This window comes from Vanacampus margaritifer, chromosome 1 (assembly GCF_051991255.1).
Source record: "Vanacampus margaritifer isolate UIUO_Vmar chromosome 1, RoL_Vmar_1.0, whole genome shotgun sequence".
NCBI lineage: Eukaryota > Metazoa > Chordata > Actinopteri > Syngnathiformes > Syngnathidae > Vanacampus > Vanacampus margaritifer.
Genome location: NC_135432.1, coordinates 26,075,997 through 26,096,123, shown reverse-complemented (window position 1 = coordinate 26,096,123; position 20,127 = coordinate 26,075,997). Strand labels below are relative to the sequence as shown.

At 40.8% G+C, this 20,127-nt stretch overlaps 1 protein-coding gene across 3 annotated transcripts in view; it reads right to left on the bottom strand.

Annotated features, from left to right (window-relative positions):
• LOC144034566 (LHFPL tetraspan subfamily member 4 protein-like) overlaps positions 1-20,127 on the bottom strand; it is a 44,424-nt gene that overhangs the window by 5,823 nt on the left and 18,474 nt on the right. For all 3 annotated transcript variants that reach the window (XM_077543420.1, XM_077543428.1, XM_077543411.1), the window contains 2 exons: positions 5,925-6,161; positions 3,055-3,071 (listed from right to left, as the gene is read on the bottom strand). In XM_077543420.1, the coding sequence (XP_077399546.1) occupies positions 3,055-3,071; positions 5,925-6,161 (254 nt within the window). The remainder of the gene's footprint in view (positions 1-3,054; positions 3,072-5,924; positions 6,162-20,127) is intronic.

Genomic DNA, 20,127 nt, shown 5'->3' with positions numbered 1-20,127 from the left:
ACTGCCAAAATATTTTGATAATGTACAGTTCTTGCCGGGCATCCATGGCAATCACGGCCTGTCTCAAACCAATCCCGTTTTTTTCAAGGTTGCCTGAAATGGCTGCTGTGGCCGCCCGGAACATTATGTAAATCTATCATGAGCTGACTTGTGCAATGCATCCTTTTAAAAGAATTTACCAGATGGTAGATTTGGCGACTCTAGGAAATTCTACTCAACATTTGTCGTGTTCCCCCCCCATCCCTGCATTGGCTCCTCTTGGGACCGCCTACTGAGCCTTCCCGTGAATAGCTACCAAAGGCAAATTCACAACTTGCTCCAGTCCTCTTATCTGCTTAATTTGCCATGAAATTAAACTCTTTGGAATTCAGACAATTCATTATTTTGGAGCCAGGGAAATACCTGTATTAAACCCACTTCAATAAGTCGCCCTACCCACACACACGCGCACACACACACACTGGCATTATGCAGAGAAGGGAAATGACAAATCGCAATATCACAGCAACACCTGTTCTCACGAGAAAGCCTTTTTTTTTTTTTAGATTTCATACTCTTCTTCTTTTCCTTTCGGCTTTTCCCTTCAGGGGTCACCACAGCGAATCAGTTGACTCCATCTAACCCTGTCCTCTGCATCCTCTGCTCTCACACCAACTACCTTAATGTCCTCTTTAACTACATCCATAAACCTCCTCTTTGGTCTTCCTCTAAACCTCCTGCCTGGCATTTGGAAACTCAGCATCCTCCTGCCAATATACTCACTATCTCTCCTCTGGACATGTCCAAACCATCTCAGTCTGGCATCTTTGGCTTTATCTCCAAAGCCTCTATCATGTGATGTCCCTCTGATGTACTCATTCCTGATTCTATCCATCCTGGTTACTCCCAAAGAGAACCTGAGCATCTTCATCTCTGCCACCTCCAGCCCCGCCTCCTGTCTTTTCCTCAGTGGCACTGTCTCCAGACCAAACAACATCGCTGGTCTCAGCACAGTTTTATAAACCTTTCCTCTCATTTTAGCTGAAACTTTTCTATCACACATCACACCTGACACTTTTCTACACCCGTTCCAGCCTGCCTGCAAACACTTCTCTACTTCTTTTCCACACTCTCCATTGCTCTGGACTGTTGACCCTAAATACTTAAACTCCTCCACCTTCTTGGTCTCTTCTCCCTGTAACTTCACTCTTCCACTTGGGTCCCTCCCATTCACACACAGATACTCCGTCTTGCTTTGGCTAACCTTCATTCATCCCCTCCTTTCCAGGACAAACCTCCACACCTCTAGCTTCTCCTCCACCTGTTTCCTGCTCTCACTACAGATCACAATGTCATCAGCAAACATCATAGTCCATGGAGATTCCTGTCTAACCTCGTCTGTCATCCTGCCCATTACCATAGCAAACAAGAAGGGGCTCAGAGCTGATCCCTGATGTACACCCACTTCCACTTTGAACTCCTCCGTCACACCTACAGCACACCTCCCACTGTCTTACAGTCTTCATACATGTCCTGCACCACTTGAACATGCTGTTCTGCCATTCGAGACTTCCTCATACAAAACCACAGTTCCTCTCTGGGCACCTTGCAGCTCCTTCTGACCTTCTCTGTACTTCTCTATCAACATCCTCAAAGCAAATACTGCATCTGTGGTACTCTTTTTTTGGCATGAAACCATACTACTGCTCACAAATGTTCACCTCTGCCCTCAGTCTAGCTCCATCTACTCTTTCCCATAGCTTCATTGTGTGGCTCATCAGCTTTATTCCTCTGTAGTTGCCACAATTCTCCCGCACGTCTCCCTTGTTCTTAAAAATGGGCACCAGCACACTTCTCTTCCATTCCTCAGGCATCTGAACAACCCAGTCAGAAATTCTGCTACCTCTCCTAGAAACTTCCATACCTCCACAGGTATATCATCAGGACCAAGTGCCTTTCCACACTTCTTCCTCTTCAATGCTCTTCTCACTTCATCCTTACTAATCTTTGCTACTTCCTGGTCCACAACAGCCACCTCTTCTACGCTTTATTCTCTTTCATTTTCCTCATTCATCAACTCTTCAAAGTACCCTTTTCATCTTCCCATCACACTCTTGGCATCTGTCAACACACTTCCATCCCTATCCTTTATTGCCCTAACCTGTTGCATGTCCTTCCTATCTCTGTCTCTTTGCCTTGCCAACCTGTATAGACCTGTCCAACCTAGCATATAAGTCATCATAAGCCCCTTGTTTGGTCTTTGCCACTTCTACTTTAACCTTATGCTGCATTTACCTGTACTCCTTTCTACTTTCTCCAGTCCTCTCAGTGTCCCACATCTTCTTAGCTAACCTATTTCTCTGGATCCACTTCAGCACCTCCTCATTCCACCACCACGTCTCCTTATCCCCTTTCCTTCCAGATGACACACCAAGGACTGTCCTACCTGTCTCCCTGATCACATTTGCTGTAGTTGTCCAGTCATCTGGAAGCACCACCTGACCATCCAGAGCCCGTCTCAACTCCTTCATGAAAGTCATACAACACTCTTCCTTTTTCAGCTTCCACCATTTCGTTCTCTGCTCTGCCTTTGCCGTCTTTGTCTTTCTCACCACCAGAGTCATCCTACACACTTCCATCCTATGCTGTCTCTAATTAAGCTGAAAACGGGAAGAACCTGAATAAGCTTCTTCTTTTTTTTATTTACAATTTATTTATGTATTTTATCAAGTTTTGATAAAATAATGTTTGTGTCAATTATGTGTTTGGTTTGTATCTTGAGCTCTATGACTGGGTTTGAAAATGACCAATATGAATACAATATAACATTTAACTTTTTATACGGCTTGCAGTGGTGATAGAAAGTAAACACACCTCTGTTAAACCACCCCTTTATATTATTATAAATTATTCATCACGGTCTGACTCTTTTTTTTTATTAAGGGGTGTGTTCACTTTCTACATCCATAATCTAATTTTGCTTGTATGTGCCCCATACTTAGACTGTGATACATTTGTGTGTGTGTGATTGTGTATAATACACGTGCAACTGACGAATAAAAATTCCTTACTTACCCTGGACACAGCAAAATCTGAAAAGACACAAGCGGGACAACAGTGTTAGCATGTAGGCAACAACAAAAAAAAAGTGGAAGAAAGTGCATATTTGTGCAAAACATTAATATGCTTATGTAAGTCGGAGTTTAGCATGAAAGTCATTGTTTGCGGCTGAACGAAGACATTCCTTGGCTGCATGTGTCAGCTTGTATGTATTTCTTTTTCATTTCCTCTTCAAGTGCTTCCATTTCTGTATTTCTATTAATATGAATCGCGTTACAGTTTCCTCATTATTGGCTGCTGCTGAGCCAGAGAACTAGTTCAATTTCTATTTGAATGTAAAAACAGGAGGGGAGGAAAAGGAAGTTCGCACAGCTGATGAAGCAATAGATCCATTCAGTGTGTGTGTAAAAAAAAAAAAAGACAGTCGGTAGGGTTAATCAGATAAAAACAGAAAGACACGCCCACGCGCTGGAATATCTCCAGTTACCATGGAAACCATCAGAGATCCATCGGAGAAATGAGACATCTTATGTCACAATTCTTTCTCTTTATCTCGCAGTCTCTTCCTCTTTTCTGCTTTTACGCCATCTTGCTGCCTATCTATTGCGATATCTATCATGCTCACCATTATGTCATGACGTCACTCGGCTTGCCTCGTCTACAGCTGATTAACTCTCTTTCTTTTAGTGTCCTATTCAACATCATCCTCATTCCTTCTTTCATTCGTTTCCTCCAATTGCCTGCTTTCACACAGCTTAACAAGAAGGATTCAAGCATCCTGATGCAACTTTGTGCAAACTGTTGGAGCTGCACCGAGGGAGCCTCTCCAGCTTTTGAATGCTGCGCTCAAACTAAAATGGAAAAATTAGTGTATTCTTGTCATTGTTTCACATTTGGAAACACACGGCTAATGCTATACTATACTGTATTTCTCACATCTACATTACATTTGTTATTATTTAAATTGTAAATCTGATCATATAGCCTACACTGCAGCCATTTTCAAATAGTGGAATCTCTAAAGTGGAACATCCCTTAAGTCACACAAATCCTAAATCCTCCAAATGGAAACCAAAACGCCAACATTTTAACAAGATGTGGAAAAATTACATTCAATGCTTTACTCTTATGCTTTTTTTTTTTCAAACTCTAGATAGAAAATCATGATTAACTAGCTAACTAACTGGTGTACTCACTGCCTATAGCTACTGTATTAATATATGTATTTTGAGGAACAATAAATGTACACTCGTACTGTTTGCTGCACACTGACTACTTTTACTTCGTGTCAAAGTGGCATTTCCACTGTTGTCACAGGAAAATATATAATTAATGAGAACATTTCTTGATGTTGACGGTTTGTCACTGTCACATTTGTCACCTGTGTGCTGAAAACCTGGTGTTTGGCGGGGTAACGGAATACATGTATGTAATTAGATTGCAAACATTTGTAACTGTATTCCATTACAGTTACAGGAAAAAACATGTAATCAGATTACAGGTACATTTATTAAAAATGGGGATTACAATTTCTACGATGAGAGAGAGAGAGAGAGAGAGAGAGAGAGAGAGAGAGAGAGAGAGAGAGAGAGAGAGAGAGAGAGAGAGAGAGAGAGAGAGAGAGAGAGAGAGAGAGAGAGAGAGAGAGAGAGAGAGAGAGGTGGAAGGTGGAGGGTGGAGGTAGGGGAGGTGGGAACGGACGAACTGACTAGTCGTGTCCTCCACACACAGGCAGTTTGAAAAAGCTTCACGGACGGGAGGAGGAAATGACGACCGGTATTCACTGGAACTTACTCGGAGCGAAAGTTTGAGCTGAGAGTCCAGGCATGCTACGCGCTGTAGTTTCTTGCTAGCTAGCTAGCCCGCGCCCGCTAGCCTACAACCATAATGTGAGTTACACCTTCCAAACAAATCTTCCTCCCACCAAGTCACTATTTAAACATCACACACACACGGCTAAACTTGTGACTGGGATAAACGTTATTTTTGCAGTTGATGTCACACATTGTCTTCCTCATTGGATGACTAGCTAGCTATCTGTCTGTCTGTCTGTCTGTCTGTCTGTCAATCAATCAATCAATAGCCTACATGCTTTTTAATTACACAAGGATTTTTGCTATTTGTAGGCTGCCCGGGTCGCTATCACCCGCAAATAGCAGGGGCACATTGTATAGAATATATATTGTGGTGATATTTATTTTTATTTTGTCTTCATGAGCATACTCAATATTGGAGTAATCCAAAAGTAATCCAGTGACATTACTTTAATATTATGGTACTTGGATTACGTTACTAACTATACTTTTTAGCAGGTAACTTAGGTAATTACATTTTAAAAGTAACCCTCCCAACCCTGACTGTACACACTTGAAATCATTTTGTTCAACACATTACATGAATCTCCAGGAAACATAAATGCTGAAACTCACAGCATCCCCACAACAAAACCAACCACGACCGATGTAATAGTGTATAATACTTCTTATCTTTACGCTCATGGCATTTGTATTTTCAGAGAAGATACACTACATAATTGTGTTTTCTTCTATTTTATCACACATTTTATTTAGTTAACTGTAGTACTGTATATGCTGAGCTGTATTTCTTTTTACAGAAGGAAAAGGAGCAACTGTTATTTTAATAAAGGGGCCTGTGGTATTTAAAATTTTTATCCGGATTTGCCTTAAATTTTAATACGCTTTTCTCCAAGACATGTGGCACGCCTTCACAAAGTTTCATGGAAGTCTGTTATGGGGTAATCCTTCCCAAAAGCAAATGGGGGCAACTGCCACTGTTGAATGGTGGAGGTAGTGAAATAAAATACACTTGATTCCATGTTTGGGAACATATTCAACAATGTGAATGCAAGTAACATTTGTTTCAACCTTTGTTGTCAGTCTGCAGGTCGTCCAGGTAGAAATCGTTTTGCCGGTTGCCCAGGACGAAGGCCATTAAGGACAGGACCAGGGCGTTGAGGATGCCCATAATGGCCAACATGTAGGCCCAGCGTACGGAACAGTCGCCCAGGGAGTACTTCCCTGTATGCTCCCCGCACATATCCCGGATGACCTCGGCATCCCAGCCATCCGGAAAGATCATGCAGCCCAGGACCAGGCATACTCCTGGATGAGGACAAGGAGAAGGAGGAGATGCATTTAGGGGAGGACGGGACGGAAGGAGTAACAGAGGTGGGAACTGGCAGTAACAAAACACTTGTAATCTTGCAATTTAACTGGAAGATACAACTCAAAGTAAAATCTTTGAAATTCATATATTTTAAAACAGGCGTACATAGACAAATTCTAGCAGCAAATCACTTGTTAAAAGAGATATTCAGGCATATTGCTTTGCTTCAGTCACTGATTTGTTTTAAGCTAACTTTAAACAAGAGCAAGTATTAGCCAACATGGTTGTTTGCAGCAACTTGTCTGCCATTTTGGGGTTTGTTGTCACATATGCAAAGAATGATCCAATGAAAAATGCACCTCTGGCAACTCTGTTTACGTATGGCAGAACTGTTCTTCAGATGATGAGTCTGAAGAGTGAGGAAATTAGTTTGCCAGGTTTTGTTTCATTGTTCAAAGGGATACTTGACTCATTGAGCTATTTCAGCAGTAAAGGGTAATATTTTGTCCAGAATTAATTTGATAACTTCATTATTTTGCATGTACAATTAATACATTTACAAATTCATTTTTTTTCACTTGCTATCGACTGAAGATGACATCACCTGTGCTGAGGAATCATGGCTCACCTGTTTTCTAGGTTTGGTCAGGAAAACTCAGCCATGAAAAATAATGAAGTTATCAAAGTAATTCTGGACAAAATATCAACTTTTTACTCCTGAAAATGGTTCAATGAATCAAGTATCCCTTTAAAAAGGGATTTTCCAATTTTTATTGGAACGTTATGTCCACATTTCAGGACTGGTTTAAGTTTCATGATGAACCATCCATCCATTAATCGAAATGCTTTCTTTTTTTTTTAAATTCAATTTTAACTCAAATTTCTAGTTTAAGGAAAGCAAAACGGGCAATTTGAGGCATGAGAGCTATGACCTACATGCCAGCATTTCTTAAGGACTTTAATCAATTTCATAATATTTTATGTTAAAGTTTGCTCAATGATTATGGTAAATTTTCAAGATCAACAATAAGCATTTTTTTCTGACAAAAACAACAACAATAAAAACAAACAAAAAAACAAGGATAATTTTGTCCTTGTTTATTAGTTGCAAAAACCAGTGTGACATCTTACCTTCTTACCATCTTACATCTTACTTACAAAAAAATATAGTTTTGTCTTTCATCTGGTACACATTTTGTTTAATTGTGACGTATTGATTCCAAGAAATATATACAAGTATAACAAGTGATACAAATAGCCCCGCTCTCCCCTACTTTAGCCAACTCTGTGCCCACAGACAAGACACCACAATGATTTTAACCACTCATATCCGAAGTGTGATTTTTCTAATTATTTTTCAAGATAATAACGTGCCATCAAAAGCTTGGTTTACATGGAGCCATGTATTCCGATTAGAAAGAATACGAACGCCCAAACGTAATGAAAATGCTCCATATAAACACCTCAATCGGAATGAAAAGGTTGAATCCGATTTGAATTTAATTCGGAATCACAGGAGTGGTATATTCCTTTCGTCAATCCGAACGAGCGTCATGTATACACTTCATTCGGAATGGCGAGGCTGCATCCGGCATGCGCATGCTCTGTCTTGACGTAAGTGCGTCTTGACGTCATCGTTTCCACCCACTAAAATGGCGGTATCTCCCCAGAGCTTGTCTGAGAGGGGAGAATTTGTTTTTAAGTACTTGAAACTTGTTTTTGCTTCAATAAAAGTGTTAACACTATCACAACTACTGTGCTTAATGACGAATGAACTGAATAGACATTTTAATAAATCACGTGATCGATGTCCGTGCATCCCGCGGCTGTTGCGGGGCTGATCCGATTAAATGGGGGAGCATATAAATGGCAGATTGGAATGGATCACGTCCCATGTAAACAGGTGACCAGAGATCTTCATCGGAATGACTAAAAAGTCTCCATAGAACCCGGCTAATGGTCCGTTGGTTGTGTAGTGGTTCCCATATCTGCAAGGTATGCAGCTGGCGTGACTCTGAGCAGCATAAGCAGTATAGAATATGGATGAGTGGATGTACTCACAGGAAAAACATGAAAACATAACTGACTTATTCAGGTTAACTTGGCCTTGGTACTCTTATACGTCTTAGCTGCAGTGATACCTCACTTACCACTTACTGTTCACCGGGCTGCAAGAACACTGCTTGTAATGCTCTCAACATTTCTGTGTTAGTAAGCCTAAATGCTGCTGAGGTGCAATATTCATGCATTAGAATGTGATTATGGACGGCAAACAAATGCAACAATAACCCTGTCAGCTTTCTCTTTTGAGTGCTTGCTGTAACTTTGGCAATGCCTTTAGGCATATGGAACAAAGTAGTCAGACACACCCTTGATCCATTAATGAATCAATCGGAGGCAGCATGTGAACCATTAAAGATCATCTGAATCTATATTGCTTAGAAGCTTTGGATGAACGGGCAACAATAATCACCTTAAATATCCAAACTTTAACTCTTTGACTGCCAAAAACGTTAAATGACGTTTAGTAAAAACCTACGGAGGGCCGCCAAGGACGTTAAAAGACGTTCTCCAATTTTTATTTTTTTTGGGGGGGGGAAACGGGTGGAGGAAAGCCTTGGCCAGCTGTGGTGAAAGTTTCAAGCAGATCTAGTTATCCTAATGACTATGTTTGGCCCCTAGATGGCAGCAATGACTCTCTTTTGACAAGATTGGGTAGGCGTCAATAGAAGACGTGAGGCGGCGCTAGAGGGGACAATGGCTGGGAAAGGGAAGAGAACATGGCGACCGGTTGCAAGCAGCTCACGCTTGAGCAGTCTTTTTCAAAGACGAAAAGCATCGACCAAAGCTAAAGAGCACATTGATGACGACGATGATCATCATCGATGATGATGATGATGGTGACTCCGAGGTTGACGCCGAAGTTGGAAGCGCTGACGCGGCGGCGGCTATGATAAAGGTTCACGGGCTAGCGATGCTAACACCGGAAAACGCGGAGCACAACCGAGCACGCTCAGGCGGACGTTCAATCGGACGACGAAGAGTACCCCGAGTCCAATGCATATTCATCGGAGGAGTGGGTACAGTCTGCTACTTGCTATTCCCCGGAAAAAAAGGCCGTCAAGAAAGTGTAACGTCTGCACGCGAAACGAACAATCGAAGTGAAACGTATCTGTTGTGCAAATCCTGCTCCGTCTCCTTGCACGCAGGGCAGTGTTACAAAAAGAAAAACTGTATTTGAAATATCCACATAATTGTAAATAGTACCACAGTTGCACACATTTGTAAATAGTTTGCGAAATTGTTTTGTCAAATTGTTACACTGTTGAATGGAAATAAACGTATTTTGCAATCAAAAAACACTTTTTCATTGTTGGTGAAAGCGTTTTACAGAAGTAAAGCACTATTTAGGTGTTTGTGGCATCATTCATGGACAAAAAGAAGTGTAGAATTCACTAGAGTGCATGAAATAACATCGTTTCACAAAAAGCTCTTTTTCTCCGCTTTTTGTTTCAAAACAGAGCATTTCGGTGAAACTAACCATTTTCTATTGTTGATTACAGAAGAACGGAATAAGGTAGAAACAAACTTTTTTTTCTGATGAAAGTTGAGAGTTCAATCTTTCATTTGGTAGTATGTGTGTTTCCATAGTCCAAACACAACATTTTCTGTGGACCTTGAAAGATCAGTCAAAATGCTTAAATCGGCTGGCACTGGCGACATCCCGTTTCTGAAAACGTCTGGCAGTCAAAGAGTTAAAGAGGAATTATCCATCTGGGGTACACTCTGGACTCTTCGCTGGTCAATTGCAGGGCACACACAAGGCAGACAACCACTCACACTCACTTTTACACTAATGGACAATTCACTCAGAGTAATAATATTAAAAGAAAGCTGCTTCAACTGTTTTGCACTTGCATCCACAACCAAGGGTGTTTTCATGCAAACAAATATAAACACAAATAAGAGTCCCACGCACAGCAAAATCAAACAGCGCAACTGAAATGGTAATCCATACTTTGCACCTATGCTCATTCATCAAAGTGAGCATCACCGGGGGAGCTGATTGGACCACGTCCCACGCTCACCAGCTCTGTTTAAATAGCATTCAGCCTGTGCCTGCCTGGGGCTTTGTAAGTAAAGCAATGGGCTCCAGTGGGAGATGGTGAACATACATGGCAGCCGTCACACTCAATCTTCATACAGGCCGCGGCACGTCTTTTTCACAGTTGACGTCACCAGCACTACTCATAAAAGAGAGGATCTGATTTGATCGAGCTCATGATTATTAAATGCTACTCAATGTACGACAGACTTAACGTCCACAGAACTTACTTGGTGAGTATTTTAAGACCAGACTATGTAATTAAGGCTTACCGGTAGCAACAGCAACACCTGCTGACAGATTTAGTGATTACAGGATGGCTGCTAAAGCCAATAGTGGCATGACGGAGGAACATATTTAATCATCATTTGATCATTTGAAGTCATGTCTTTGTTTGTCAGCTGAGGCTGTCGCTTTAAGATCGTGCATGTACTCGCACGCGCACCATGAACGAGCCTGACACAGATGTTGCAGTTACGCTTTAGGCCAGAGGTGGCAGTCGTGAGTAATTAAGTGACAAACTGCACAATGATCCTTTAAATCACCAATACATGAGATGTAACTATATAATATTGGTGGACCAGCCAGGACATCATTCATGCTATGTGAGTGTTGCTAAAACAGGAAGTCAACCCAACTCCACAATAATATAGTGTATACGCCCTAACTAGTCTAAACATGGTATGTTGTTTAATATTGCATTTGTGGAATATGAGTTAAGTGGCAAAATCTGCTGGTTTTATCCATATCATTTTGCCAGTTACTCTCAGCTGAAAATGACATCACAAGCTGCGTTTACATTGCCATTACAGTTTTTCGCAAAAATAAAAGCAATATTGTACTATTTTGATAAAGTACAATTTCGACTTGCTGGTGTTTCCATTGAATTCTCATAATGTCCCGTCTCGCGAGATTTTGCAGTTCTGTAGGAGGTGCTCATAATGTTTACGGAAGACAGACGCTCTTGAGTTTTTAATATTATTTTAAAAACATCTCCCTTCCCTCATCGGGCAGGTTCGGCCATTTGGTGTTGGTGTGTGCGCGCGCGCTTATAACTCGCGCTGTATGTCGCTCGTTGCCCGGGGTAACTATATGGGACGTGCGATGAATGGCGGCATATTGGCTCCATAACTGAATCGCTTTGTGCTTAAAAAGCAGCTTCGATACGAAAGCGAGTGGCCCCGTATTTCCTACTTCCTTTCCTCCGTGACCGGGCGGGTGTCACATGACTACAGGGAAATCACAAAAAGTGTTTCCTTTACACTTTTGCGAAATACTTCTATTTCGATACGTCTCAAAAACGACCTCATGAGAGCGTCAAAACTTTTTTGCGATATTTGAGAGTTTTTTCCCGAAAATCACGTGTTTCCATTACCAGCTTGCTTTTGCGCAAAACTGAGGGTAATGGAAACGCAACTACAGTTGCTCAGAGCTCAAGTAACAACCAATCACGGCTCAGCTTCATAAAACAGGTGAGCCATGATTGGTCAATGCAAGTGGCAAAAATACCTCCCCCTGAGATGGATTAAAAAGAAAAAAAACCTGGTGGATTTTGTTGCTTTGTTCATGTTTCACAAATGGAACACTAATCAGAATTCTGTGTTTAGACTAGTGGTGTAGTAGAACATATGATTAAAAAAACATTTTTGGGTTGCCTTTCCCTTAAATGAATGTTATGAAATATATGGGCTATGGCCTCTTTATGGAGGCTTTATTTTACGGAGAAATTAATAAATTACACTTCCAGCATTCAACAGCAACAATACAATTCCCTATTGTTGCTTTAAACAGATGTAGGCTTTCTTTCTTTTTTCTTTTTTTAAACAAAGTGTACAGCAGAGGAAGAATTTGAAATTAGTTGAGTACATTATACCTGCAGCTGCCAGTTCATGCGTATTCGGGAGCATTTGAGGTGATGTACATTAATATTTAAGAATCTTTGTATCTGTGTTTTGCAACTTTAGATGCTTCTTGGTGGTGGACTTTATTTTGCTCTGTGTCAGGTTGATGCTTCTGCAGGTCATGCAGTTTGCTCACAAGCGATTCAATCCGCTGGTTTATATGTTCCCTCCTAATAACGTATTCAGCCTGTCTTACATGCTTTGCCTCAACACTTGCGGTCACCCAAATTTAAAATAAAATGGGCTCAAGGGCATGGAATTTCTGTATGTTGCAGTACAATAACAAAAAACAAAGTCACACAACTGACTTAATTCCCAGAGGGGGATAAGCAAAACGTATGTTAATCCTTTGATTTAAAGATGACTCGCTGAAATGAACCCCAAGGTATCTTTTTGTTCAAATGTTGAACTTTAAGACTCTTGGAGTTTTAGATTTTTAGAGGCTTGAAAGTTTTAGACACAAGTGTAAAAAAATGGAAGTCTATTAGTTACGTGGTGGAGTCGTGTAACATTAACGATTCCCTGTGAAGACCCCCTGCTTCACCTCCACCATCAATCACAAGTCAATGGTGGGCGGTGCACTCGTGGCAACAGATGAGGGAGCATACGAGATTAGTCAGCACACATCTCGAGCAAGGATACACTCAAAGTGTGACTGCTCCCCACTCCAAATCATTGCAGGCGTAATGAGGGAATGTAATGAGAAGGGATATAATGACGGTATTACAGTAAGTAATGAGAGAAAAGAGGACCAATACGAGCCATCATCCTGGGAAATCAGCACATTATTAGCTTCTCTTTATGACCTCCGTGCAAGATAGAAACATAGACGGGCAATGAGAAAAATCATTTACAGAGTAATGAGCATCAGGTAACATGTTTTATGGGGTTTTGATGAACGTGTGCTATATGAAAATCCTCCGGAGTCCCTTGGAGTTTTTGGAGAGTGCGAGGATGTAGTTGAAGAATCTGGAGGGACCAAACGTATCCGCCTCAGGGCAGCTCATTTACCAACCGCTTCGCTTTGTTTACCTACTGTTTCTGTTCCAAAACAAGCAGCTTTGTGCATCTGCTGCTAAATACACACCAATGCTCACACCTTAACAAACACACACAGGTGTGTCCATGCACTGTTAAAGGTTAACTTCGTACAGTACGGTATTTGGGAGGCTGTCACATTTGACTTTGTCGCTACGGAACATGAACTACAGTTATAACACACTTTTTTTGTTCTTGTTGTAGACATCTGTCTGGTTATTTACAATTTTTTTTAAAAACAACAACACATGATATTATAAAAACACTGAGTGGTCCCGTAAGGAGTGTTCTTGTATCTCAGTGTGCTGTAAGGAAATCAAATTTGTCCTCATTAGGCTCACGAGTGAGCTGGTGCCTATCCCAACTGACTTTGGGCCAGAGGCAAGGAACACTGGACTGGCTGCCAGTCTAGCTCAGAATTCAAATTAAAAATATAAATATAATGCAGCACAATTATAGAGTACATCTCACACTGAGGCATGACCCTTGCCTAAATAGCAAAAAAAAAGAAAAAGTAGAGTGTTATTATTACTAGTAAATGGTACTTTATTTATATAGCGCTTTTTCACTTTACAAGGCCTTCAAAGAGCTTTACATTCACCTACTGATGACACAGCATCAGGAGCAACTGGGAGTTCAATATCTTGCTCAAGGATACTGCGATGTGGTCACAATGGCATGGGATCGAACCCACAATCTCTGGGTTGTCAACCACTCTCCTGTACCTCTGAGCCACACCATCCTGGTATAAGAGTATTCCTTAAAATTGCATGAATTATTGTTATTATTATTGTTAGGGATGTTCAATATCACTTCTTTCAGACCGATAGCAGTATGAGAACTCAACTCCAATACCAATGCCAAGTACTGGTACCATTAGTACTTTTGATACAAAAACTTCCCCCAAAAAAACAATGGCAAAGACCTATATATCCCAGTATAATATTATTCCTTCAAATTGCATGAAATTAATGGCAATTTTCCATTCTTCAAATTTCTCATTTAGTTCCTGATTGTAAAACGGCCTCAAGAGGTTGGCTGATATTGGTATCGGCCGCTGTTGCGAGTACCAATATCTTGAAATAAGGCCGGGTATCGGCCCGATACCGATACCTGGTATTTGTACTTGCCCATCCTTAACTACAATAATTAGCTAAACAGTACACAATAAGAATTGAGCAATACCGATACCCATTAACTAATTAGTTAAACAGTACACAATAAGAATTGAGCAGCAGGTTCATTGGTAATAAATCAGTATAATCCATTTACATTAATCAAAAACATGTGCTTCTCATTTTTTTTGTTACACCCTGCAAGAAGAAGAAAACATTTCAACCCCTCAACTCTCTCCCATGACTAGAAATAGCCATTTAAATATATACTTGTTGTAAGTAGATCTCTAACATTAGAGAAAACACAAAATTTAATTTCTATTGTAATCACATTACTATTACTTTTTAGTTTTTAACAGCAAAAATTAAATTACCTGAAATTGAAAAATAAAATTAAATGAGAATGCCACTGCCACCTACTGTTGTGGATATACGATTACACTTCATTCTAATACGGGAACCCCCCCACCCAAATCACCCCACACAATCCGGCATCGCACCGCGGCCCCCCAAGGAGACCCCACCCCAACTATTTGAAAAGGACTGACCCAAAGTAAACAGTAACAGAGCAAAAGTGTAGCATTTATTAGTCAATCACTAAAATAAGAATCGAACAGCTGAAATTCCAACATATAAACTAATGCCAGTGCACTGCCAAAGAGCCACTGAGCAAGCAACCAAACCCTAGCAGCTAGTTGTACTTGCATATACTGTATTTTATGTGCTTATTTACACAAAATAAAAGGAGTGTGTGACAGGACAGCCTTGTCTTCTATTTCCAACTCAAGCGTTTAAAAGTGGGCACCAGCGAGATAAAAATAAAACGCGAGGAAAGCCCTTTGAAGTGGGTTGGGGTTTTCCCGCTTCCTCCCCTTCCTGCTTTCTGAACTCGGAGCCCAGAGACATGAAAGTTGTCAAGCGAGGGGATCGAACAGCAAGTGGTAGGAAAATCGGGACGAGCTGGACGCCCTCTGCTGTTGTGCCTTTTTCATCTCACTTCATCGCCTCCAATCTTTTCACATGCTGTCAGCTGTTTGGAACCGGGCTTCAAAGACAAGCCCGCTAATGAGAGCATTTGAAAAAAAGAAAATGTTACTAAGGCAGAGTTGTGATCCAACTAGTTAAATATGCTGCACACCAATCTATTTATAGCACTTCAAAGATATTTCTAGAGCTATTACGTAACAATTCTTTCTTTTCTTTTCCACATGGCATTCTAATTCTGGTTAAACAGACCAAAGTGATTATATAAGAGATCTAAATATATTTTCAGCGTACTAAATTTAAGTGTGTGTGTGTGTGTGAGCAACTCGGAGTGCTACAACATTTCTCCTGAGCAGTGTGACTTGGTCTGCTGAGATATGGATGTAATTCTTTCAAAATACCCGTCCTACTGTATTTTGGTATTTGATACAGTTCAGCCATATAAAGAAGTGAAGCATTTTCACGTATTAGCCCTCATTCAGAATTGAACTGTGGCCTGTGGAAGTTCCCAGCATTGGAGCATCCAAGCACAAAGCTGCGAAAATGTGAACATAAAGGCATCACCGTGTCCAGGCAGTAATGCAATAAAGCTGTCTGGACTGTGCCCTCCCTTTGCTACTGTTGTCTAGACCTTGGCCTGCTGTCCTCCATCCATCTAATGGATGGCCTCCTCAGTGATACGCACGGCTTTTATTGGACTTGGGATCAAGCGTGTCGCCCGTGTGTGTGTGTGTGTGTGTGTGTGTGTGTGTGTGTGTGTGTGTGTGTGTGTGCGTGCGCGCATGCGCTATGCTGAGGGTGGCACTTTACACATTCTTACTGCCTCCAGGGTTGACTGACCGATTCCCCGCATGAAAGACTTGCCTCGGCTTCATTGTAAAGCCACGTTTTTACCAACTGGTGAGGTTCAGTTCATCTTACCGTGGTACAGTTCCGAAATGACATGATTTTCCAGAGCAGATGGCTGCCTCAGCTACTATATGTAAATTAAGTATGATATCACAACAGGGCACGTAAGCGAATGTGTTAAATCAGACGTTTTGGTGAGTGTGTTACACGCACATGCAGAACATGGAGCGGAGTTATCATGACAACTCGGGGCGGAGTTATGGCACGTGACAAGTGGCTACTCAGTTGTCCACTGTTAAGCTACTTTTTTGACCCCTGCTCAGCGACAAGCAACAAATCCAGCAACATTTTGTGACTTTTGGAGACTGAGACTCCTTTCAAAGAATAATATGTACACCACTCCACGTCCAAACTGCAAATGAGTGCTGCTTGCACAAAGCCACCGCTGACTAGTTAAGTTTTACTTATTTATTTTTGCGAAGTTCTCAAGTTGTCATTTAAGATTTAATGGTGCTTGCGTAAAACCACTATTGTCTACTTTGGTATTTTTTTTCTCTAGAAGTGAATGTAGTAGTGAAATTTAACTATAGCTATAGTATGAGGGCCCTGTAGCTAAACCCCTTCAGATGGTAAAAAAACATTTTTAAGAGTAAGAAAGACATCCACAGATGTTTGTAGTATGTATTTACTACACGTAATACTTCTGTGTTAAAACATGTCTCTGAACATTGATGCAATGACAAACACTAGACCGGACACAACCGTGTTTTATGCATATTTAAGGATGATCTGGGGGTTCCAAGGCAATGTCAGATTTGTCCTGATTAGATAAGATATTCCTTTTCACAAGCCATTATTATTATTTTCTAATGCCAATCCCACACATTTCAACACTGGTTTGTATATAGATATTTTTTCTTTAAACACGCCTATAATGACCGTTTACGTGTATTTTTTTCCCCATCCCGGCTGGGATCTTGTCAACATGGAGGGACCTACAGTCACTCACGGGTCTAAATGTGTTTTCGCCATTCTCCTTTCCATTAGGTTCTCTTTCTCTTTTGTCATCTTTTCTTACTGTCGCCCATGTCCTACACTTCCCGCGGAGGATGTTGCTGGCAACTGTCCCAAATCTGGAAAAAGGATTGGCAGTGGTACAGAAAGATAATATGTCATCGCATAGGCACAGGCACAGCACTTAAGTGATATAGTGAGGGATCCGTGATTGCGTTCCTCTAGCAAGACCTCTAATTAATAATTAGAGGCGCTATCACAGAGCAGCAGCACGGAAACCATTCCACATAGAATTTGGTGTACATTCCACTCTTGAATATGACTGGACCAAATGATATGGCTCTAATGATGTCATACATTGTCTAAGGTTGGATTTTTTTGTGTGCATGTTGATGCAGGGTTCATGAATAAACAAAAACAACTGAGGGTGACGTGTTCACCACCGATGCTAAAACAACTTGATGAATGTCCCGGCTGGTCCAACAATACAGTAAACAATACTGGAGGTGACCAATAGTTGCCACGGCAACAACTGTGAAACTGTTCTCCTTAGTACAAGTGCAAGCAACATATGTGTTTTTTTCCCATCATAATTGCATATTGTTGCTTCATAATTTCAGCCCCATTACTAAATTAACGGAAAACATTGTTAACGAGTATGGAACAAGCTGCCACAAAAATTAATTAATGAAAGTATACACATTTTATGGATTGGTTGAAAGGACATATATTTATCTGGTGTTATGCTTCTTATAACATTAACATACAGTATTTTTTTTTGTATAACACACACACACACACACACACACACACACACACACACACACACACACACAGGACAGACAATGCAGAGAAGGGTCAAAGGAATCCATTATTCAAACGTCAGGCTATATTTAGAACCACCCTAGTGACTTTAGAATTATTTATTAAGCGCCTGATTATTAAAACATGTACGTTTGGTTGGGAAAAGCCATCCAGAAATCTCACAGATAGAGAGAAAGGGAAGGGGTGGGGGGGGGGCAGGGTTATCCCTTAGGAATCTCCCTCGCCTCCCTTCTCTTTCTCTTTCTCTTTCTCTCTCCAGTTATTTCTATAACTCAGATTTTTCTCTGATAGAGTAATTGGAACGGATACTTTCTTGTCACAAAAAAGATTCATTCATTTTTGTTCTTCTAGGACTTTATTCGTGTTTAACAGAAAAAGTGAGCAAATCTGTTTCAAAAATATAAAAAACGCACATACAGCAAGTTTTTGGTTACATGTGTCTTGGCCATGTTCACTTCAATTAGGCGTTTTTGGTAGCCATCCACAAGATTCTGGTTAGCTTCTGGTTGAATCTTTGAACACTCCTCTTGACTGAATTGGTGCAGTTCAGTTAAATTTGTTGGCTTGATGACAGGGACTTTCTTTAGCATTTTCCACATGTTCTCAATGGGGTTTAATAAGTCAGAACTCGGGGAAGGCCATTCTAAAACCTTAATTCTATTAATCCTCCTTCTTCAACATCCCATTTACTCTGTGTAAAGCACCAGTTCTATGGGCAGCAAAACAGCCCCACGGCATAATACTCCCCCCGCCGTGCTTGATGGTAGCCAGGCATGGTGTTGTTGGGCTCACCTTTTTTCCTCACAACTTATTGCTAGGCATTGTGGCCAACCATCTCAATTTTTGTTTTGTCTGACAACAGAACTTTCCTCCAGAAGGTCTTATCCTTGTCTATATAATCAGCAGCAATCTTCAGTCGAGCTTTAAGGTGCCACATTTGGAGCAAGAGCTTTCTTGCACGGCAGCCTCCCAGTCCGTGGCGATGCAAAACACGCTTGACTGTGGACACTGACAGTTGTATTCTAGCAGCTTCTAGTTCTCGGCAAATCTGCTTTTGGTTGTTCTCGGTTGACTCTTCACCCTCCTAACCAATTTTCTTTCAGTAGCAGGTGATAGCTTGCATTTTCTTCCTGATCATGGCAGTGATAAACAGTGCCAAGCACTTTATACTTGCAAACAATTGCTTGCACTGTTTGGTTTTGGGATCTGCAGCTTCTTTGAAATGGCTCCAAGCAACTTTCCTCACTTGTTCAAGTCAATGATTTGCGTTTTCAGATCCATTTTGACACTGCTGAGCTCCTTTGACTGTCCATTGTAGCGTTTGTGGGCATTGGTATCCATTGAGCTCTATTTCAATGGCCTCAGTGAAGTTGCAGGCACTCAAAATCACACACAAGAAGTTAAGAGGCAATGGTATGAAGCTCATTTCATTGACAGACTTTCTACATCACCAAAATTGCCAATTCATATTGCTGTGTGTATATTTTTGACCCAGCAGGGATTTATTTATTTTTTGCTTACTTGCTACTGTGGCAAAGTATCACACATTTATCGGAATTTTGTGTAGTCTAGCATTCAGAAGTTATAAAAATGACTAAATATTCTTGTAGGAAATACAGTAAATACATAACAATCAATTTAAATACATTAAGTGAGTCAGTAATTGAAAATGGTTATCTTGTGCCACTTTGCCACCACATGACAATTCAAACTGAAAGCAAACAGTAAAATATTATTAGCCAACCGCCTGAGAATCAAAGCTGTACATACACCAATAACTGCAAAAAAACAAACAAAAAAACCTTCAACATGATAGCTCAGTGAAGAAGACGACGCCTGAGCCGCGATTGGTCACTACTTGAACCCTGCGCAACTGTGATGTCATTTTCAGTTGACAGCAAGTGGCAAAATGGCCGCCTCTGAGATGGATAAAACTGGGTAGATTTTGCTACTTAATTAATATTCCACAAACACAATATTAAACATAATACCATGCTTTGACTAGTGACTTTGGATAGAATATTTTATATTAAAAAATAATGGGTTTTTTTCTGTGTTGACTTCCTCTTTAAGACTGGATTGTCTTGCCAAAAAGTGACCCCAAAATTCGTCAATGAAAAAAGTATTTATG